The sequence below is a fragment of the Ctenocephalides felis genome, unplaced genomic scaffold (genome assembly GCF_003426905.1).
Source record: "Ctenocephalides felis isolate EL2017-DRISC unplaced genomic scaffold, ASM342690v1 CF-g0.4_SCAFFOLD_03572, whole genome shotgun sequence".
NCBI classification, from domain to species: domain Eukaryota; kingdom Metazoa; phylum Arthropoda; class Insecta; order Siphonaptera; family Pulicidae; genus Ctenocephalides; species Ctenocephalides felis.
The window spans coordinates 25,560,103-25,584,605 of NW_020539726.1; the positions used below are offsets into that span (position 1 = coordinate 25,560,103).

General features: G+C 27.6%; 2 protein-coding genes and 1 pseudogene across 2 annotated transcripts; 1 reads left to right on the plus strand and 2 right to left on the minus strand.

The window, feature by feature from the left end:
• LOC113388312 overlaps positions 1-10,476 on the minus strand; it is a 20,654-nt pseudogene extending 10,178 nt beyond the window's left edge.
• A 2,689-nt stretch (positions 10,477-13,165) lies between these two features.
• On the minus strand, positions 13,166-18,756 carry LOC113388313 (cytochrome P450 6j1-like). The gene is made up of 10 exons (XM_026625708.1): positions 18,575-18,756; positions 16,829-17,072; positions 16,577-16,675; positions 16,317-16,504; positions 16,084-16,226; positions 15,753-15,847; positions 14,137-14,263; positions 13,701-13,845; positions 13,518-13,639; positions 13,166-13,329 (listed from the first exon to the last, which is right to left on the minus strand). The coding sequence occupies exons 1-10, from the start codon at positions 18,754-18,756 to the stop codon at positions 13,166-13,168; spliced, it is 1,509 nt and encodes a 502-aa protein (XP_026481493.1).
• A 3,902-nt stretch (positions 18,757-22,658) lies between these two features.
• Positions 22,659-23,186, plus strand: LOC113387811 (40S ribosomal protein S28). Its single transcript, XM_026625189.1, has 2 exons — positions 22,659-22,942; positions 23,103-23,186. Exon 1 carries the CDS (start codon positions 22,734-22,736, stop codon positions 22,929-22,931), a length of 198 nt encoding a protein of 65 aa, XP_026480974.1. The 5' UTR covers positions 22,659-22,733; the 3' UTR covers positions 22,932-22,942; positions 23,103-23,186.
• The last annotated feature ends 1,317 nt before the right edge of the window (positions 23,187-24,503 follow it).

The following is a 24,503-nucleotide window of genomic DNA, read 5'->3' on the forward strand; positions in this document are numbered from 1 at the left end:
CTTAGGATTATCAACATGATTGATTCTATTTTCCCATCTTGATCTTGAATAGATATCTTGATCTGTTTTTATAATCATATTATTATTATTTTAATGAAAAATAATGTGCAGCTTGCATATTATTTTGACTTTAGTTATTTATTGTGCTGAAAATACACAGCTATATAAAATTTGAAATTTGATATAAGAATAAAATGTTAATATGTATGCGCTGAGAAAAAAAATAAATATTGGTGGAAATGGAAATTAAAGAACTTTTCTTGAATTAATTTCAGAAACTTAATTTAGGCTCAAGAGAAACTATCAGTAAATTATTTTTGTCTCTTATAAATGATTTGGCATACATTTAACCAGCATATGGTTTTACAGTGGTAGCATTATCAGTTAAACTTTTCAATTATTTGTGTAATTCAACTTTTATTACAGATACTTCTGCTCAAATTATTTTTAACATGCACATTTGCACATGTAGGAATACTAAAATTAAACTTACCATTAGATCAAGATGATTATTTGGTCTCAAGCATTCAAGCTTCAGCCATCATGGAACTCTTAGGTATATTGAATATTTTATTGTTAACCATTAACATTTTGTATACTTTATCTAATGATGTAGTTCATTATTTAATTCATATTAGTAATACTATAATTTAATATTTATTATTACAACACAATCTTTTCCATTATAAGGAGATACCAAGAATCCAGAGCAACATGCCTATCTAGGTTGTTTTGAGAATCTTCTGAGTTCAGATTCAGATTCTTACAAGTGGACCACCTCGAACGCAGATTAGACTTTTTACGGTTTCACACACCAGTTCACCAGCTTATTTTTCTGTCAACAGCTTGCAAAGGCAATAAATGATAAATATTCCGAAATATTTGACCGAAATATTGTAATGATCTACAAACGGAGTTGGTTATTGATGTGAGAAGACAGTGTAAATGCTTAAATAGTAGTTTTTGTTATATATGATGGGTTTTATATAGACTCAGTGAAGAGTGTATAATCTTTTATACAACTTATGATATTCAATAGATGTGCATTATTGAGATTTAAATGGTATATGATAGTAATTAAATTAATTTATTATTATTGTTAAGACCAGAAGTACCAATATGTTTTAACAAGTTGTACATACAGTTCTAATCAGATAAACTCTAATTTAAACTCAGAATGTGTGTGATTAAAGAGAGTGCTTCATTTTTGTAAAATCAAATGTACCTATATAATTTTAATTACAAGCTTTTACTTATTTTTGTTAGACTTATATACTGTTTTTTTATTTGAGATCCATATTTATTTTATATTACATACTGACAAATTATTTATTAAATAATTATTTATCAAAGCAAGAAAAATATATTCTAATTGCTAATTTACAAGTTAAGTACATCTTATTGTGTATTATAATAGTAATATGTATTTAACAGACATCTTGAAATTGTGTTAGTCCAATCTATTATTGTGAAGTGTGATAATGATATCAAATTATTATAAATTAATTATATCTTTCAAATGTATTTCATGTATATGTATAGGATAACATATATTAGTAGCTTAGATGATAAATTGTTTAATGTTTTTACATAAATACAAGTATAATTAATTTAGTTGATTCTTTTATTACAAAATTTATGTGCATTTTATTGAATATTTCAGATTGCTTTTAGCAAACATAATTAATAGCCATGTTCAAATATCAATTTTTATTTAATTTATAATAATTTATCCCTTTTATTGATTTAACACATATATACGATTACATTTTGCATATTTAGTAGCTCAATTACAATAATATTAATAAGTAACAATAAGTTACATTTATCATTTACATAACAATAAGTTACATTTTTCATTTAACTTAATATTCAAAATTATTACCCCTAACGTTTTATCAGACGCCCTGCATAATACTGACTTTATTTCATTTGCGGATTTGTGACTGTTCTCCTTGTAGAATGAATCAATTTCAGTATATAATTCAATAAATATCAATTTCATTGCCATACAAAATCTCGTCGCAAATCCATTCGATGTATTAGGAGAACAGACGCTATTTTGTATTTCACAAACCCGCTCATACTGCTCAGGGCCGCCTGCTGAATTGTTAGTGGTAATTATATGAATATATTTATAAGGTAAAAATGCATTCTGTTGTTTTGAGATAAAAACAGCTGTACCAATTTCATAAAAATCTTTCATAAAGGACTCGTACTGATTAGTTGTACAAAAACGTGCAAAATGTTTTGTTCACGTTTTAGCCAAAAATCTTGAACCGTGCTGATTGTATTTGGATTGGCTATCGGCGGCCGTTTCTTTGTAATTAATTGAACAATAAGAAACACAATTCATTAATAGTTAGAGTAGTGAGCAAGTGATTTTACTATAATAATGTATTAAGGACTTTGAAAAATAATTTACATGTTTCAAGTAGTATAATGTGGCTCTGTTTTGACAGCTCCAATAGCAACATGGCGGACAATTCCTATAACATTCATATAAATTGGGCATTTTCATACGAATTGTGCTCCGAATGTATTAGGAGAACAGACGCATTTTAATTGAAATTTTACTAGTATTCTGCAGAGCCGCTTGCTGAATTGTCAGAGGTATATATTTTGAATAATTATTTGAAATAAAAATGCATGTTATTGTTTTGGGTTATTTTAATACGTAGTGGTGACTGGAATGTTGTTTTAACATTAATATTATTGTAATTGAGCTATTAAACATAGAAAAAACTGTACATTTACACAATATATACGATAATTGCAAAATTTAGGTGTTTGTGAACAATATGGGAAAAGAATAGATTGAGTGATTGAGTAAAGCACAGAATAAATTTCATTTATTTTGCTAGTAGTTAGCAATTTTATTCGTAGCAGTAGACAAGGTGTATCTTCATTTCTTTTGATCTTTTTGAAATACAAGACAATGATTAATAGTTAAATTAGTTGTTTTGATTGAAATACCATGACTCTTATTGAAGTTTTCATACGAAGAATATGTATGCTTCAATAAACCTTTCTGAAAATGCGTAGGTGGTGAGTTTATGTTTATATATTTCATTATATAATGAGCTATAAACTGCTGATTACATGTAAATGTATTTTTGTTGCAGTTTTCATAAATTGTTGAGAGAGTTATATATTTGTTCTATAATATATGGTGAATACTGATATGTCATCTCATCTTTTCTTATCTATACTCTCCTTTTATCTATGTGTCATCCGTCGGTCTATTTTAAAATATATTAAAAGTTGTTAAAATGCGGGCCTGGTTTATTCGTTTGACAGCTCTAAAAACATGGCGCTGACAAAACATGACAGTTGTGTAGTGTGTTTGATTGATGGAAGTTGAAAAACTATTTAAATGTAATTTAGTATTAATAGTTTAGTGTTAATAAAATATGATTTGAATTTCTGATTAATTTTTTGAACGAAAAATTGCAAACCTTGATGTAACCATAAAGTTTAAAATTCGTGCTTTTGACTTTGTCTCGATTTTTAGGTTATGTATATAAAACGTGCTTTAGAATTAAAAGTGCTTTATAAATATTTATTTGGTAAGATTTTAATTAATTGATTCATCTCACTTTTTTAATAATTCATTAGCTTACATATATAAAACTACATGTAGTAAAAACAAGTGATAATAAATATCTTTTGCAATATTGAAGAAGTGTTTAACCTATAATCATTACAACCTAGCTTTTCATGATAATTCATTATAATTATCAATTACAGGCCTTTTTAAAATCTTTTTTTTATCTATTTTTCATAGCAAACTATACAAAGTACATTCAGCTATATATTGTTACAGGTATATATTATTTGACTGCGTCTAAATCTAATCAATTTTTTAATCAAATGCTATTTTCACAGACAAACAAATGTATCCTTTGAAATATATTCATATATACAATTGTGAAATATGTCCTACATATTCTTCGAAAGGCTCTAATATTTCTACAGAATATCTGTCTTTTATCAATTTATATGTAATGAATGAAGATATTTAATATAAAAAGTGTGTAAAGCATTTACTTGGGCTATTGCAAAATATCAAATAAACACATGAAAGCAAAAGTGAGAAGTAGTTAGAAATGATTTCCAAACGTTCCCCACCTCGAGCAGGATTGATCAAAGTAAGTTGAAAGCATTTTTCTTACAAAGCGAGTTGAAAAATACTGAAGTCGTATTAAGGTAGCTATTATAGTCAATGAATAATAGATGGATAATGCTTTAAAGAACTAAGATTTAGTTCATGTGCAATTTGTTCAGACATACTACTGTTTTTTCATTACATTCGAACTAGATTTATTGAGTGGACTTGTTAGTTTATTAAACATTGTTTAAGTAATTTTGAATTCTGATTTATTACAAACATAATATATTCAATATTAAATAACAAAATACACATGGAGTCAAGATGTACAATAATTTTTAATGATAAAACAAATATTAATATAGTTAGTAAATATCATAATCACATAGCAAAAATAAATTAAAATTAATTTCAAAGAAAACACTATATAAACAAAAATGCAGAGATGCATTCACATTAATATTATGAGTATTTATATCATATCACAGCTTTTTGAAATCTATCCATAAACCACCCTTGGCTCTCAAAGTAAACGACTTGCTGTCGAACACTAGTGGCTCTTTTGTTTTTGAATTTACAGATAATTCAAAGTTTTTAACAGCAGACATCAATGCAACTTTCATTTGCAAAAGCGCGAAACGCATTCCTGAATGAGAAAAAAATTGAGTTTTTATTGATAATGCAATATTAGCAAAAATTCTTTGTTAGTAATAATGAAATGATATGTATTACCTAAACAGGTCCTTGGACCTGCACCAAATCCTAAAAATGCATATGAATGCCTCGATGTTTTCTCTTCTTCACTGAATCTTTCAGGGTCAAATTTTTCTGGATCTGAATAAAATTCTGGATCACTGTGGATGCAAAAATACTACTTAATAAGATAACATTATATGAAAATAATCATTAATGAATAATCATCAATATAAATATGATTCGAATTTTATACATGAATATGATATAAAGTTACTTACTGTGAATGAATAGACAGGAATTACAACAGCATCTCTCTGGATGCAAGGTAATGTCTTCGGATGATTTACCAGGCAAAGTGCATTCTTGAGTGCATCTTTTCTGTAGCATCAAAGCCGGAGGGTACATTCTCATGGTCTCTAGTTAATAAAATTAGATGTGAGGCTTTTTTGATATAATTATATATCCTCTGTTCATAACAAGAATAACATTGCTAGTGGAAATTCATTCATTTTACTTTCATTGAAAATATTACACAAATATCGTTCTGGATTATAAACTATTTAATTAAAAAGATTTTGACTTTGTCGAAGTAGTAGACTGTAAAAGTTGTAACAGTGTTTAATTATAAAATTTTTATAGATAAGTAATTCTAGTATTTTACATATATTTTATATGTATTACAGTCTGATATTATGAGGACATTCAGTAATCTTTGTATGGCTTGTTTTTGGAAGGCAACACAGCAGTGTATCTCGATATCATGCTGTCTGATATCGAGCTAACCGTGACTAATTTGCTCTAGCACACTCCAATCTTAACAGTAAAATGTAAGGATCATTTTAATCATTGGAGATTGACCTTTAATTATTATTACCATAGAGTATTACCATAAATAATTTTCTCAAGATACGACATTTCCATATAGCTTCATAAGTCATTTGTCCATCATGTTTGTTCAAAACTTCTTCAATTTCTTCACGCAATTTGTTTTGGATATCCTTATACTTGGCTACCTGTACAATTTGTTAATATTACAAAATATTTGCGAAACATTACCGTAATCTATGTTACGAAATTGTTACATATTTCTTAAACTAAATTATTACGTAAAAGTTTCATACAAGTGCAACTTCTTTACGTTAAAATTACGTCAATATTACCGACTTTGGTTTAGTGAGAATGTATAAAATCACTAATCGAAAAGAGTTTATTTATTACATTTTCATACCACAAAAAACGTGAATGCCATAACACCGCTGGAGGTTTCATAACCATCTGTGAGAAAAGATACTGCATGTCCAGTCATTTCCTTATTGGTCAAAGCTGAAATATAATATATTTTGATATGTACATTTGTCAGTTAATAATAGATATTATAAATATTATATACATACGTGGAAATTCGCCTTGGTTTGCTTCTTGAGTTCAACATTCCTTGTAAGAAATCATCTCTAGTAATGTTGTGCTCCTCTCGGTATTTGATGTTTTGATTTACTATTTGACTCATGAAATTTGCTGTTTCTGGAGGCATTATACTAAATAATATAAAGTATAGTAATAGGATAGTATACACTGCCTTGTGTTATATATTTACGCTATATTTTGTGTGTGGATACGGTGGTGATTTACTATTATTCTGGATAATCTGATATCAGGCAGTAGTGATATCTATTTTCAATTAAGAATATAAGATTAAAAATATGTTTCGAATTGAAAATATGGCAATGCGGTGTGAAATGGCAATGGAAATCTATCACATCATTCTTCTCTGAATCGTGTTGGAGTTTAACTCAGCTCATGGACCTGCTCTAAGGCAGTAGACCCAAATTATTGTGGCAAATATAGATGATTTCGATTTATTGTTTGGCAATTTTTAACTTCTTGAAAGGGACGTTTCAAGCCATTCTGAATCGGATGAGACCAAATTTGGAAAAAGTATGTGTGTGCGTATGTGAACAGATTTTTTACCTTAAATATTTATAGATATAAGGTTAGATCGATTTAAGGTTAGATCTATTTAAGGCTAGATCGATTTCAAAAATTCAAAAGCCGGTCGATGTAACTCGATGAGGACTGTCGTTTGTCAGTTATTTGAAAAAATGTGTTAAATTTTTTTGTCCACATTTAAGCTCATACTACCGAATCGATTTCAAAAAGTCAAAAACTAATCAAAAGATATTAGTTGGGAATGATACTGATCAGTTTTAGGTGAAAATCTACCGAGCCGTTTTCTTGTAATTAACTGTTGAAACAAAATTTAAGCCAATTTATATGGAACTTTTTTTGGCGATATATATCATGGTCTTATAGCACGCACTGAAATATTACGGCTTACTTTCTTACGACAAGTAGTTTAATTTTAAAAAAAGTTCGATAAAGTGAGTAGTTTTTTTGACATTTGTTAAAATTAAAATTAGATGATTTAGTTGGTATAATGATAGAGTACTCGGTCTTGAACATACTAAACCATTAAAGTCCTGCAGAAACTGGTTCAATTATAAAAAATATTGATTTTTGAAAATTTGCTTTTAAAAAATACTCCGAGTTACCGTGTTCGTTCGTTTTTAATTATGTGTAATAAATCCACTCGGAATACTTTTCATCACTCATAAATTAATTTATTTTTTGTTGATTAAGTCGATTATTTACACAAATCGGGAAGTTCATGTAACTTGCCTCAAGGCAAAATACCAATACCAGCTAGTTCTGTATAAAATATTACTATTTTATTACAAAAAGTAAGTCAATTATATTTTCTTACCGAAATTTAAGAATTTTAGTTATTGTAGGCGCCATGAATGTTAATAGAAATTTAATCATGTTTGAGAATGAAGGCTCGAAAATCTTTTTCGCTGCTCGGATAAAATCAGAATCTTGGTCTTGAAAAGATTCTACGTCAATTCCAAAAGCACAACTTGCCACATTGTCCATAGCAAACTTTTCATTAAGCTAAAATGTATTTTAATAAAGTCATTATTCAATTATACAACAAAGTTTAAAACAAACTCACTTCTTTCACATCAATTCCATCTGGAAGTTTTTCATTTTTTTCCAAATATTTATTCATCTTCTCTCCGACTTCTAACATCAATGGATACATTGCTTTCATCTGGATTAAAATTATATAAATTAAGATGTATAATTACTCATCTAATATATTTATTATTATTACATCGATTTCTATATAAATATTTTTTACTTACTCTTCCTGAAGTGAAAGCGGGCGTGATTTGCGTTCTGGAACGTTTCCATCTTTGCCCAGTTTGAGTAAAAGGATTAGTAGCAAAAATTGGCTCCAATTCTTCGTTTAAATCAAAATCATTCTTTTGGAAACTGTTGAATTCAGTTTGTAAAACTGTCTTTACTAAATCCAAATCTTTGACCACAAATAAGGGTTTGAAACACGAAAAGGTTCCAAAGTAGGGTCGATCTTGAAAACGCCTAAAAAAATATAACATTATATGGGAGACTCAATAAAATTAAATACTTATGCCAGTTTTCATACTACTTTAATACTAGTAATATTATCAATTAATTATAAAACATTGTTTACAGCAAAAAAAGCGAAAACTTTCAGCGTTTATAATTTTTTTTTGCTTCTTGTTTAACGTCATTTTGTTATAATTGATTAACCAGAAATATCGATTTAGCTAGCTTTATCTAGCTAGCTATCTAGTACATATAATACAATATAACTTTTATAATTATCAAAATAATTTACAAATTTTGTACATATTTTCGCTTTGAATTCAGTTTTTGATGGCGCATCTATTTAATTTTCTAATAACCAAGGAGAGTTTATATCTTTTCAAAAAGAATTAAGTGTTTGCTTGTGATATATTTGATTTTCCATAGAGTAAGTTATAGTAGTCGCAAAAAAATGTAAAATGAATATGTTTATATAATTTTACGTTTCAAAGGTTTCTCAACATTTTGGCATTCCTTAAAAAAATGGATGTATGTGTCTGTGTGTGTGTACGTATACAAATTTTTGTTCACAATTTCGGGAACACGGATCAACCGATTTGAATAATTCAAATCGATTCGTATTAAAAAGGAGACGTGCTGATCAGTTTTTGGCAAAGAGAGCCAGAAATTGTAATTCAATTTTTGAGAGAAGATTATATTTGTACTCACAAAATGAAGACCGTTTTATTTTTTGCGAAGACAGGGCTAGCGAATTCAGAGATCGAGCGAAAAAAGTAAAAAAAATGCCGTTTGGCGGTCAAAAATGATCATTAGACATATGCACATCAAATTATCAGATATTTTAATAATGAGTATGAATTTTGTTCTCATTCCTATGGGTTCTGTACAAATGTTTATCCGTTAGACTGCGATGCGGCGCTTATGCGCTTCTAAAACTAGTCTAAACGTCTAAAACAGCCACGCAGCACGATTGCTTTGAAAAATAGTTCAAAATTTTCAGAAAAATTCAAAGTATTGAAAAATTTCAAAAATAAAAGAAAATTCCAATTTTCTAAAAAAGTCAAATAAATTTGAAAAAAAATTCTCAAAAACTCAATTTTTTTCAAAGTTTTCCAAAAAATTTAAAGGTTTTTTTAAAAAATTGTAATTGTTGGTACGGGAAGTTTCAGCAATTTGCCTTAAGGCACGATGCCATACACCACTAGTTCTTTTTTAGATATAAAGAAATATTTAATGTAAAATGCTCTGTTCATAAAACATTACTGGATATATCGGATGTTGTTTGCTTTATCTACAAATTTGCAAGAATGATCATTGTCTACTATACCATTGAATTGTTGAATAAACAATGCTCATTATTGATTCCGTAGGCGACTTTTGTATCTTGAGATTACTGTTTTTAGTATGCATAAATTAAATTGTTTACCTTGCAAATTGCTTACTCATAATATTATGTCATTTTGTGCGGCGCAGAATCTATATCATCATGCCTACTGCAATAACTCGTATATAAAACTTAAATTAAGTATTAAAATTTAGAATGAATTAATCATAATTATAAATCGACAGCTGCATACATATGCTATTGATATTACAAAATAAATCTGACCTTCCCCGCCAGACCAATTATTTATAATTGTCTTCATAATATTAATAATGATGATAATATTATTTTTAATAAAATATTATTTTACTTGTACGCTTCGTGCACTAAAAGTCCGAAATGCTCTGCTAGAGTAATATTTTTCCAAAGTCTTCCAAAAAATTCACTAGGTTCTGGTGCTGGTACTTTCCTTCTGGCCCAGTGACCTCCAAGGTGCCATATGTACCCCAGAAACAGCGCCAAGGCTGTCGCGATTAGCACGAAAAACATCTAATATTTGAAAAATATTGAAAACTTATTGTTAGATAATTTATAAAAATTTAAAAGTATAGTGTCGGCAAAAATCTCATCTGCTTTTTAATATGTAGAGACATGGCAATTTTTGCTTTGTGTTTTAGCAATGTCAAAATAATCACGAGACATATGGATGACGTAATTTATAAAAAACGAAAAATTTAAATTTTGTGCTTTCATAATGAACAATTATTATCTGATTTATGTAGATCTTTTTAAATGAGTTTTAGAAAGAAAAATCATATGGCATTCAAAAATTCTGTAAAAGACTATATGTATGTATGCACATGTAACATTTTTTTAGATGGTGATAAATATGTTTAATTACTTTTTTAACAGGCATCTTTCTAGATAAAAAAATTAGAAAGAAATGTAATGTATATCCATACGTTTCTTATCTCATTCTGACTCTTTTTCAGCGGATAAAACCACAACAAATAATTAATAATATGAACAAATTTTTGAACTTATTATAAACTAATAATCAGCAAACATATTATAAAGTAAAACTTAATTACAGTTCCACCATACTTTTTTTTTATTTTTGTATGATAAATTTCATTTTTTTATATTATTGTTCATAGTTGTTCTGTCCAATGAAGAAGAGTAAAATTGGGATTCGAACCGTCCTTTCTCCAAATATTTAAATATCATATTCGATTTTTTAATCGATATTCTGAATGAACAATTTTAACAAAAATGCAATTCAAAAGTAACTTAAAATAATTTATTGAAAATGTGATTACAATGAATTCAATACAAACAAACTTATGGCTTGAAATTCATATGATTTTTTCGACAAAGTTTGTTGAAAGAAGCTTATATACCCAGAAGCTCTGTGAGATTTACTGCAATTCACAATATGACTTTTATGACCTAAATTATATGATCTTCTGATGAATATTTTTGACCAATAGCAGGTCAATGTAATATACTGTGTTATTTTTGTAACAAATGTACCCATAAAATTAATATTTTGCATTGGTTCAATAATGTAGCATAAAATCCCTTTAAAATTTAATAGAAGAAATTGCATCTGTTTGCCCCCTGGTTGTCCCACTTTACCGTATATAGGATAAAAAGGGTCAGATACCAAATTTCAAAAAAAATAGTAAAAAAAATAATATTTATATAATTAGGAACTATGTGAATTTTTTTCTGAACATAGTTTGATAGATGCTTGTTTGATGTGTGTTATATGTTCCAAGGTTGTTCATTGAGTTTAGACAGTATAATTACTGAAAATCAAATTGGACCTTTGTGCCCCGCACTGCCCTATGTCAATTTTATTTTATAATAAATTTTAATATGTCATTTTTATTTTCAATTAAAATGTATGTATAGGCTTTTCTTTTAAGTTACTGAAACATGTAAAATATTTACATATTACAATAGTTTTTCTTCAGTGTGCTTTGTATGACGAGATTTCGATGTCCCTTCGATGTCATACTAAGCGGATTCCACTGTATTTATAATTACTTTAGTATTTGATATGAAAATCGTTTATTTGTGATGATAATATATAAATGCTATTTACTTTTTACCGATTGTTGTCAAATTCTGTAAATATTTATTATAAGCAATATTTATAAAAAAATTAATTATCGAATATTTGAACTGGCTAATTATTGTAATAATATACCTATTATCAACGTCACAAGGAGCAAGTTTAAATAATAAGCCATATGGTAAAATAAAATTCCACTTACTGTGAGCTATTTATCCAACTATAATAAAATCCAAGTAACACAATTTTTTATTCACTTTAACTATTTTACAATATTTTTATTAACACATGTAAACAGGGCGACGAGTCTGTTTCATCTGATGTAACAATAATATAAATAAATATGTACATATGATGCATCAGAAGCACGCTATTAGTTTAACTGAAGAGCAAATCGCACGCCTTTGATATGTCCTCCTCATTGAAATAAATGCGAATACAAGGTTAATAATAATCACTATCGCGAAATTTATTACATAAACGATTACAGAATGTTTGTTGACCAGCTGGTGTAGTCTAAATTATAATTTCGTATCCTGATCTTATAATTAATATTATAAACAATAATTCCTAATTACATTTGAGACTAACCATAATACGGCTCACTTTCTAAGTCTCAAAAAGCATAATAAAGTTTCAAGTAATAGTGTTTTCAAGTATTTTAATATATAATCTAATCACAATACAAATATCAGATATCTAGTGTTTGTAAAATATAGACATGCATAAAATATTAGCTGTACCAAATTCGTGTTTACCGAAAATCTCTACTTTGAATTGCTATTTTGCTATATTCTCTATTTCCTTACGTATGTCACTACTTTCTGGTGTATTATCAGTCGAATTATTTTTTCTGTATCATTTGTTGATTATGTACAAATAGTCTTTGATGTGGGAAAATCTCTATTTGGGATTGCTATAAATCCCTATACTTCCTACAAAAAACTTCAATGTTTTCTGATGTATCTAACAAATTGTTATGAGTTATCAGTAGAATTATATTTTCTGCATCGTTTGTAGCTTCTGTACATTTATCTTTGATGTGAGAAAGGTTCTATTTGTGATGCCTATAATATCTATACCTTCTATAAAAAACTTCAATGTTTTTCAACACACTATCAGGACGAAAGTTTGATTGTGACGTGTGGGAATTATAAAATTCTAGAGCCTCCCCCCATAAAGTAATGTCTAATGACGTTTTCCGTGGAGACAAGGGGTAAGAGATTAGCTAAGGTTTTAGTCGGTTTTATACCCAGGCAGTATTGAGCCCGACATACCCAGACAAAAGACCTACTTTGGTAATTGTAAACGTATTTTCTTCACTATACAAAAAATACACAAACATATATATATTATATATATATACATATGTACATAAATATTTCTAGAAGTTATCTACAATTCCTGTGAAACTTGGGTAGTTCTTTTTCAACACAAACTCCTCTTCAAACAAAATAAACAAAAATGTAGTAAATACTTCTATTGGTTCATTAGTGTACATTTATAATATTATATATGGGATTTTTTACAATTTTTTGAAGTCTACCCACATACCATCTTTCACTCTTATGATAAATGACTTATTATCTAATTCTAATGGTTCCTTTGTTTTTGGATTAACAGATAATTCGAAGCTTTTAACAGCAGACATCAATGCCACCTTCATTTGCAGAAGTGCAAATCTCATTCCTAAAAAAGAAAATAACTCATTTTAATAGATCCATAATTAATCTTATGTATTGAAAATTATAGTAGTTTATCTGTTAACATTTATTTGCCAGAACAAATTTTGTGTATACCGAGAAAATAATTTTCTTTAGATTTAACACAATTTGATTTAATTAATAATCGATTTAATTTGAAATAAATATATTTACCTAAACACATTCTTGGTCCTGCACCAAAAGTTAAGAAGGCGTATGAATGCCTGGATGCCTTTTCTTCATCACTAAATCGTTCCGGGTCAAACTTTTCAGGATCTGGATAGTATTCTGGATCACTACATACAAATTTATATTAAAAAGGATATAATTGACTAAAAATTAAGTAAAATTAATTACCGTTGAATTGAATACAATGGTATCACTACAGCATCTCCTTCCCGGAGTGTGATGTCTTCAGCTCCTAATGATTTACCAGGTATTGTACAATCTTGGGTACATCTTTTCTGGAGAATCATACCGGGAGGATATAGTCTCATAGTTTCTAGAAAAATTAAAACAAACTTGATTTTTTAAAAAGATATTGTCTAAAAGCCCAAGAGTTTTTTCTTTCTAATTTTACAAAGCAAGTATTTATTTGAAAGAGAAGATCCTTGCTAGTCACCAATGTATTATTTGTTGAATATTGTCAAATAGATCAGATTTTGTTTTTTTATTAACATGTATGTAACCAATTATCAAAATTATGAAAAATTAATTAATTTCTTCAGAAAATTTGTAACCAGATTATAATTTTTAAAATTCGGCAACAGTTGAATATTTATTTTATGCTCACCATAAAGAACTTGTTCTAGATATTGCATCTCCATTATGGCTTCATATGTAACTTGACCATCGTGTTTCTTCAAAACATCCAGAATTTCTTGACGTAATTTATCTTGAACGTGTTTGTGTTTTGCCACCTAAAAAATAAAACCAAAATTAAAAATTCATTATTATTATCTTCCCCAAGGAAAAGCTTGTTTTTCATCAAAAAATTCGAATCGTTAATTTTATGTTTTCTCGACGTTTCAAGCCATTCTGAATCGAATGAGACTAAATTTGAAAAAAGTATATGTGTGAACAGATTTTTCACCGTAAATCGACGTTTTCTCAAAAACGGCTAGACCGATTTCAAAAATTTAAAAGCCAATCGATGTATTTTGATGTGGATTATCTTTTCTCAGTTTTGTGCGACGATCAGCTGAGCCATTTTTTGTAAATAGCAAAAAAGTGAAAAAAATTAGTCCACGTTTTAGCTTTCAATTCTGAATCGATTTTGAAAAATCACAAACTGTTCGATAGATATTGGTTAGGAATGATACTGATTGGGTAAAAATTTACAGGGCCGTTATCTTGAAATTAACTGATGAAAAAAAATTTTTTGACGATTTTTAGGAACCTTTTTTGGCAATAGATATCATGGTCTTATAAAACATACTAAAATGTTAAGGCTATACGACAAATAGTTTAACGTTAAAAATTCATCATAGTTTGATGAAATATTATGGTCAAAATTTGTGTCAAAAGTTGCTTTTGTGATGTGATGAGTCAAACATTATTAATTCATTTGAAATAAAAAATAAATAAAATAATAAGCTACAATTTTGGGGAATACAAGCACTGATAGTGTCAGTGCAATATAATTAATATAATTACAGTTAATTCGAATGTGTTTGAGAAAATTCTATTCGAAATCGCAATGTTAAAAGTGATAACTCTATTTTTGAAATAAACAGTTGAAAATTTTAACTAAATATCTAAATTTCAATTTCGATAGTTAATACACATTTCGAAGCTCATGCAACTTGGCTTAAGGTTAAATGCCACTTTCAACTAGTTTATAATTAAAACTAAATATTTTATATACTAAATGGGCAATTTATATGTTTTAAATAGTATCATTTATGTATTCAAAACAATTTTGTGGATATCTGTACAAAGCACTTTTTGCAATGATCCTGTGTTTCGAGTGCAAAGGGTTGTTGTGAGTCATTGCTATTTTAGATCATATTGAACATCTTAATTTGCGAACAAATATTCTATATGCATTGTCCAAAGTAAACGAATGGTTTAAAGATTATGAAATTCATGATAACGAATGATAATAATCCTATCCAATACATAAGAAGTATGGCATATGATGAATTAATTAAGTGTTACAGCGTACAGATAAATAAAATTAGGAAAATTTGGAATAGTATTGATCACATTTAGGAGCAAAAGGTTTCAAGTGCATCAGCTTTGAATGAAAAGTTCTATTCAACCAGTTGGCTTCTCTCGCTTTTTTCGAGCAATTAAAATATGCATCATTTTCTGACTGATTTTTATAATTTTTTTTGTACAAGTTTAGAAGGAAAAGACTTTGATAGGTAGATAGATTGATGGAACATAATATTACAATATTCTTACCGCATAAAATACAAATGCCATGACGGCGCTTGATGTTTCATAACCATCTGTCAGGAAGGATACAGCATGTCCTGTCATTTCCAAATTGGTCAAAGCTGAAATATTTATTATTGGTATTAAAACATTGACCTAGATAATTGGACTTTCCATATAGACTACCAAAACTACGTAAATGACACTAATTTTTGATAGTGATAACAAACGTTACCATCTGTTTACCATGAAACAGAAAAATAAATGCACTATTTATTAGAAGTAGAAAAAATATTGTATATGTAAACAGAATGAAAATGGTATTTAGGTTTGCATTAATAATTTTGAAAATACTCACGTGGAAATTCTCCCTGGCCCTTTCCTTTGGAATTTATCATGCCTTGAAGAAAATCATCTCTAACGATTTTATGATCTTCTCTATATTTAACGTTTTGTGTTACTATTTGAGTCATGAAGTCTGCAGTTTCTTTAGGCATTAATCTAAAATATATAATATAAAAGTATGTATATACGTATGTGATTATATGGTCAAATTGAAGTATAAAAAAAAATATATTTCTTCTTCCTTACCGTATTTTGAGAATTTTAGATAAAAATGGTACCATGAAAGCGATGAGAAATTTGATCATATTAGTAAAAGATGGTTCGAATATTTTCTTTGCAACTCGAATAAAATCTGAATCTTTATCGGTGAAAGATTCTACGTCTATTCCAAAAGCACAACTTGCTACATTGTCCATTGCGAACTTTTCACTGAGCTAAATATAAAAAATGAAAGCTAAATTTGTCTTTAATTGAACCTATGATATTATAGACCAGTTGATATTTACTGATTTTGTATCAATTCCTTCTGGAATGCCTTCATTTTTCTCCAAATACTTTTTCATCCTATCTCCGACTTCTATCATCAGTGGATACATCGCTTTCATCTAAAATAATAGATACTTATAATATTAGGTACATGCTAATAAAGTTCATGGAGACACAATGTAAACTTTTATAAATAGTAATAGTATCTACAATTTGGTATTACTTTATTCGCGTTTATTAAAATGCATTAAATAGCTGGTTAGTTTTCCTACCCTTCCTGATGTGAAAGCAGGTGTAATCTGAGTCCTGGAACGTTTCCATTTTTGTCCAGATTGGGAAAATGGATTGGTTGCGAAAATTGGTTCGAGTTCTTCATCGATATCAAAATCATTCTTTTGGAAACTGTTGAAGTTTGTTTGTAAAACAGTCTTTACCAAATCCAAATCTCTTATCACAAACAACGGTTTAAAAAACGAGAATGCTCCAAAGTAAGGTTTTCCTTGGAAACGTCTGAAATAAATATTTGTAATCAGAAGAAATACATATTTTACTTAAAATATTAATATTTTGTAACGACGATGGGTTCTACATGAAATCTAATCATGCTTTTCAGGCTGCGTAAAACTCATTAATATCGAGATTAAACTTTATCTAATAAACATTTAGTAATTATTTTAATCAAGCCGACAAAGCTTTGAGTATAGTAAAAGATGATAAACCGGAATATATTTTTTTGTTTACAAGGTGAGTAAAAATCTGTTTATGTAATGTAGTGATACATGATAATTATATTTTTAAATATACCTTGTCACTCACAATAATTTTAAACGATGTTTTTAAATACTATCATAAATTTAAAAAAAAAGGTAAAAAAAAATAGAATCATATCTTTTCGTAATTTTTATCAATGTATTACATAAAATATTGCTTTAAATTGTTTGTTCTCTAAACATAGTTGGTCAACAACTATTTCTTCTATTTAGAATCTTCTGATAATAAAACTAATTATTGACATTATTGGAACCGATCACAACTTCCTTTAAGTTGCTATGGCAACGCTTTTGTTATGCTTGCTTCTTGGTAGTAAAAATTGTGAGAGTGTCTATCTAATTGCTGCACAATCAGGCATTTCACACATAAAATCGTATATTATTTATCTTCCCGTAGGATAGTTATATTAATGGGCCGAAAATCGAAAATGAATTTTTTTGCATATCTTCACGTTTTGAAGGTTTCTGAACATTTTGGAAAAATTGATGTGTGTGTGTGTTTCTTCACGTTTTCGGGCGCACGGATCAACCGATTTGAATGGTTCAGAAAACATTCGATTCCTATTGATAGGGAGATGTACTGTTTTTGGCAAAGGCAGGTGCAGCTGTTACAGAGATACGGAGCAATGAGTGCAGAAAATACAAATTGAGTTTTTGAGAGAACGAAGTATCCGATTTGAATTATGTGAAAAACATTCAATTTATAATGATTGGGAGAAGAGGTGATTAGTTTTTGTCAAAGGCAGGTCCAGCCATTTCGAAGATACAGAGCTAAATGTGCAAAAAATTGCAGTTTTTGAGAGAACTATAAGCGTCCGATTTGAATGATTCAAAGAACTTTCCGTTTGTTTTAACAAAATAATTAAAAAAAAATTGTTTCAATTTTTTTTCTTCAAATTTGATTTTTTAAAAATTTTTTTTGTATATCGAAAATAATTCAGATTTTATTTTTAATTCTGACTAAAGTTCTAATATACTTTAAACAAATTATTTCAACTTCAATTTGAAGACATTTAATATTCCTCGAACATTTCGTTATTTGCCTTAAGGCACGATGCCATCATACACCACTAGTTTCTTGCTATTTTATATGCAAAACATGCCTGATCGTGTAGCAAATAGATAAAATTTTCACAGTTTTTACTACCAAGAAGCAAACATAACATAGCGATGCCATAACAACGCTATGTTGTCGGCTGTGTTACCGCAAAGTTGACCCATAAACTTGTAGATCAAAATTTATTTTACTTGTATGTTTTATCCAGCAAAAGTCCAAAATGTTCGGATAGTGTGAAATTAGTCCAAAGTCTTGCATAAGATTCACCAGGACATGGTGCTGGTACCTTCTTCTTAGACCAGTAACTGCCCACGTGCCAGACGTAACCAAGAAACAATGTTAGGGCTGTTGCTATTAGCAATAGGAAAACCATGGTAAAAACTGAAACAAATTATTATAATATTATAGATACATTTATTTATTTGGTTGATCAACTTTGTATTAATTTTTTTTAAATATTTTTTTAGAATATGCTGGCTTGATGTAGACGGAGTCTTGCAGGTTGTAAGAGAAATGAGGTAACTAACCATTTTTAAATATTTTTACTTTTGTTAATTAATGTTTATTCAACCTTAAAAACCATTAGTCAAAATATTATTATAAATATGAAAATAAAATAAAAGAAAACAGTAAATATAAAATGCAATGAAAATAAATATAAGTTGATACTTTAATTTGAGTGCAAATGACATGAACATGCAAATAAGGCCCTCCACTTAATATTTCTAGTTTCCTCAAAACTTTTGATGGATTGAAGTTTGAATACTTTAGATTGATACAATTAACTGGTAGTTAATTTTCTTAAAATAACCTTTAACTAGTGGCATTTAAGAACAAAAAATTTTATAAGTCACTCGATAAAATTTTTATGAAACTTTTCTTGTGCAGTATTTGATATTTATATTATATCTAGTATTTTGCAGCATACATAAGTTTTCAGCGATTTTTAAATAAAATTGAATTTGTTAAATATATTAAAATTAAAGTTAATATTATTTTACACAAATAAGTAAATACTGTAATCTGATAATTGATAAAATGTGTTGGCTAGTTGAATAACAATATAATCATGTGCAAATAAAATTTATTTAATGTTTAGATTTGTTCAACAGATGTTTTGAGGTAATTTTTTTTAGATAATCGTAATCATACAATATATATTATCTATCATATGTATTAAATAATTAACATTTTAAATTATTCTATTCTAAAATATTCTATTCTATTTGGTTAAGCAAAGTTTAAACTCAATAATGCATTGTTACTGTAGATTTATTTATTCTTTATTTTTTAATTAAATTAAATTTGATTTAATTTATTTTTAACTGTTATAAATTAAGTTAATTTAATATATTTTAACTAATTTAATTACTCATCACTTTGATTGATACAGCAATAAATGAATATTTTGTGCTTATTTGCTGTAGTTATTTAGAACAAATTTAATTTAATAATAAGTTTAGAGCTTACTAGAATGCAATTTCGTAGTAAGCACTTACTTGCAAATGATTTCCAGCCAAAAAATCCAGTCACTTGCACAAAACTTATTAACAATATAATATATACTTTTGGCACATATAATTATTATAAATATATTTATTTTTCCACAACTCTACTACAGGTTTGTGAGCTTTTAGACGAGCTCTGACCGTCTGTTAACCATCAGAAATGGTCGATTAGATTAATTGAAGACTAAAACATACACTTTTGATCCATCATACTCGTCGAAATAAATTTGGAATCAAGGTTAACATATAAAACCAATTACTAAATGATTGATGTCTTATCTGGAGTGCTCTATGATAAAAATAGCGAAACGTAATTTAAAAAATTAAGTGATCGAAAATATTTAGCCAAAATCAGTTTTGAGTCATACTCAAATATTAACAGAATGAAGTACTCATGTTGTATCATAATAGAGGTAAAAATAGTTATTAAATTATATAAAATATAATAAATGAGAAAATAATAAAGTAAAAAGTAATAGGAAGATTTTTTTCCATCAAATTATTTGAATTTCTAATGTATTTCACTCTTGAAAATTAACTGGCTAAGTATATTTGTTATGTATAAATTAATCATTTTTTGAAATTTGAATATTTGAACTTAAAAAATGATATTTTCTTTTATGATGATAATTTGTGTCCTAATATTTATATTTAATGCATAGAGAATTATAAAAACAATACTATTTTATTACATGTTGGGCAAATTCGATGATTAGTTCAATCATTATATTAGGACCACCACTTTAAAAACCATTTCATTTAAAAGACATTATACATATTGAAACCAATTATTATGATTCGAAAATTACATGAGGTAATAGCTAAAATATTTCTAAATCTCACGGTTATTTAGTTTAGTCATATAATTTTCTCCATCTAGTTTTAATATATTATTTGCATTCTGTAGTTACTTCACTATTCATATTCTAATAGTAAGAATATTTATATTTATTATATGTATGAAAAATATACTTAGATAGTGAAATTAAGGAAATTCAGAATGTAATGAACTTGTTGAAAAATTATTATATAATCAAAAGACCATTTATAAAAACCTTAAAAAAATCTATTCATTTTAAAAATTAAAAAAGTTCAATCATTTTTCAAGATTTTTTTTCATATATTAAACATTTCAGGACGTACATTAAACAAATCTAAAAAGAAATTATTTTTAAAGAGATATACTGATGTTTAAGAGCCATTCTAAATTTCATAATCATTTCTGTTCATTTTTAACATTTCTTTGTACAAATTAAATAGAAAGTTATTCCAAATTGACAAATTGATTTAATTTTTTTTAAATAAACCATTAAATATTAATTTACAATTTAGAGCTAATAATTCAACGTAAGGATAAAAAACTTTATTGGCATTAAATTTACATTTGGTAACTTTATAATAATAATTATTATTATTGTTGGATAAAAACATATCATATAAAATTATATAACATTTTTAACCATTAAGTATATTTTTGATTTTAATTATTAACTTCTCGTAGGGTAAGTTATTGTAATCATCCAAAAATCGAAATTGAAAATTTTTGCATTTGTTCACGTTTTAGAGGTTTCTGAACATTTTGGGATACCTCAGAAAAAATGTGTGTGTGTTTTGTGTGTACGCATTTTTTCGTTTACGTTTTCGGGCCCTAGGATCAACCGATTTGAATGGTTCAAAAAACATTCGATTCCTATTGATAGGGAGATGTGCTGATTAGTTTTTGGCAAAGGCAGATCCAGCCGTTACGGAGATAAAGAGCAAAGAGTGCAGAAAATAGAAATCGAACGAAATTTTGAGAGAACGGAGCATCTAAAAAACATTCAATTTGTAATGATTGGGAGAAGTGGTGATTAGTTTTTGGGAAAGGCAGGTCCAGCCATTTGGAAGATACAGGGGTAGTTGTACAAAAAATGGCAGTTTTAAAGAGAACTAAGCATCTGATTTGAATGATTCAAACAACAAGAAAAAGAAAAAAAAAATTTTTGCTTGTTTTAACAAAATAATTGCTTTTAGTAAACAAAAATTTGTTTCAAAATTTTTATTTTCAAACATTTTTTTTGTATATCAAAAATAATTCAGACTTTAATTCTGGCTAACGTTCTAAAGCTCACTTATATACTTTAAATAATTTTAACTTTGTAATTCATTTTATATAACTCTATAAATGTTAGACAATGTTACAATATTTATAATAACCTATCAGAAAACATTTAATATTTCTCGAACATTTTGTTTGGGTACGGGAAGTTCCAGTAATTTGGCTTAAGGCACGATGCCATACACCACTAGCTAAGATTTTGATTTATATATTATAAATTTCAGGACGTACGTTAAAAAATTCTTAAAAGCAATTATTGTAAAGGGGATATTCTTATGCTTAATACATTAAAATAGTATATTTTATTTTTTTCTTTATTTTTAACATTTTTATTGTACAAAATACAAAGAAAATTATTCCAAAGTGATTTTTTTTTAAATAATCTATTAAATAATGTTTTACAATTTAAAGGCAATAATTCGTACAATCTAAGGCTTATAATCTAAGAATTTATTAATATTGTTAGATAGGAAAATATCACATATATTTTTGATTTTAATTATTTATTATGTACATTGACTCTTACTTTTATTATAAACTATAAACCAAAAACAAATTTGATTTAAAAATCGCGCCATTTTTCACGCACTTGAAATCAAACCTCTAACATTGGCAGCACTTGTATTATGAAAAAACTACTACCAACTTAACTCTGTATTTAACCTTTCTCTTTCTTCCGGCTGTCCCGAAGCACGATAGTTTGCTACACACAGCACGTGTAAATTTTCATAAAATAAATTAAAAATGGATAAACCTGTAGTTCTTGCTCGCGTTATGAAAGTCTTGGGCCGTACAGGATCCCAAGGACAATGTACACAAGTTAAAGTTGAATTTATTGGTGAACAAAACCGACAAATCATCCGAAATGTCAAAGGACCAGTACGAGAGGGTGATATTTTAACACTTTTGGAATCTGAACGTGAAGCTAGAAGACTAAGATAGATTAATTCTAAGTAAGTAATAAAATATACTTATGCTGTAATAATCAGATTTTAAGAATTTCCAATTAAATTTTCATTAGTTAACATAACCTCACTTTGTTTGTACTTGTTTAAAGATATGTTTTTTATCCATTTAAATTATAGAGATATTAACAAATTCTCTTTATTTCAGAATGTGAGAGGTGATATCCTGAACTATAATATCTGGGTTCAATTATTTGTATGGAATTATAAATATACGACTTATCACTCCCAACTTATTGTTTCATTAACCTTAATACTCCGAACACAACAATTAACATCAATTTAGTGATTCAAGACTTAAATCTATTTGTCAAGAATCAATCTTCGTAATTCAGTAACAAATATTTTTTTCTATACTATATTTAGTATTTATATACTTTGAAATGCATTAGCTGCTTTTTTCACAGTTCGAAGGATATAAGAAGGAAATTTAAAGCCACATTAATTTTGAAATGCAGTTTATTGCTATAATTCTTTTGCAACACAATATTTGTTATATTTGCTTTGAGGTTTACTTTACTGGCCTATATATTTTTATATTAACCCTTTTTGAGTTCCTGAGCATTTTTCAGGGCATTTAAATATAGATGTATTGATTTTAAGCATTGTAACTACATAAAAACTTATTGGATAATTTAAATGGTTTTAAGATTCAATGTAAGTACAGTAGAACCTTGATTAACCGGACTAATTGTTGTCAATAGGCATCCTGATGATCCAATGTGTGTGAAGAATAATGTTGTGTATTTATTAAAAATAACAAATACATACATAAATATCAACAAAAATCAATGCTGAATAAGAAATTAACATTTCCTTATGTATGTACATATGTTTTCATAATTATATTACCTACATATAGTAAACTACAGCATAAATCGTGCAAAAATTCTAATTGAAGGTATGTACATACCTATAACTCTGTTGCGGTAGTCCGATTTATTTTTTGTAAATGCATTTTTCTTAAGGTATTCATACATCTTTTTTTATACATATAAATATATTTATTTATTAATATAGCAATATATACATTTACTTATCTCAGACAGGAATGCCTGCTATAAGAGATTACATTACATTACATTATCTTTCAATTCTGTCTCTGAAAAAAATATCGATATGCATTTTTCCACCTGGAATATCAACATTCATTGCCACTTAAGACATAATTTTATCAAGGTTCTGAAATTAACATCAGTTTGGAATAAGTTTTCTTAATACTTAATGCTGCTAGCCATTTTTTACAATTTTAATCTCGATTCGATTTAAATATTTCCTTTTCTTTTGAGGTCAGAATGAAAAGGAATAAGTATTCGGGACCCATCTGTTATGTGTTACCTTATTATAAAAGTTGAATTGCACATAAAAATCTTAATAAAATTGTATTTTATTATATTATTTATTTAGAATGGTAAGGAATAAGTATTCGGGACCTATCTGTTAAGTGTTACCTTATTATAAAAGTTGAATTGCATATAAAAATCTTAATAAAATTGAATTTTAGTCTTGCATAGTGCTTAATGCAAATATTCTATAATTTCCAATCTGG

What these genes read in the sequence shown, in the direction of transcription:
- LOC113388313 (XM_026625708.1), bottom strand. Translation starts at nt 18,756, where the DNA reads ATGGTTTTCCTATTGCTAATAGCAACAGCCCTAACATTGTTTCTTGGT. An exon ending in TTGCTGGATAAAACATACAA is followed by an intron (nt 17,073 to 18,574) that starts GTAAAATAAATT and finishes TACAAATATTTA; the next exon opens with TTTCAGACGTTTCCAAGGAA. An exon ending in GGGCCAGGGAGAATTTCCAC is followed by an intron (nt 15,848 to 16,083) that starts GTGAGTATTTTC and finishes TAAATATTTCAG; the next exon opens with CTTTGACCAATTTGGAAATG.
- LOC113387811 (XM_026625189.1), top strand. Translation starts at nt 22,734, where the DNA reads ATGGATAAACCTGTAGTTCTTGCTCGCGTTATGAAAGTCTTGGGCCGT.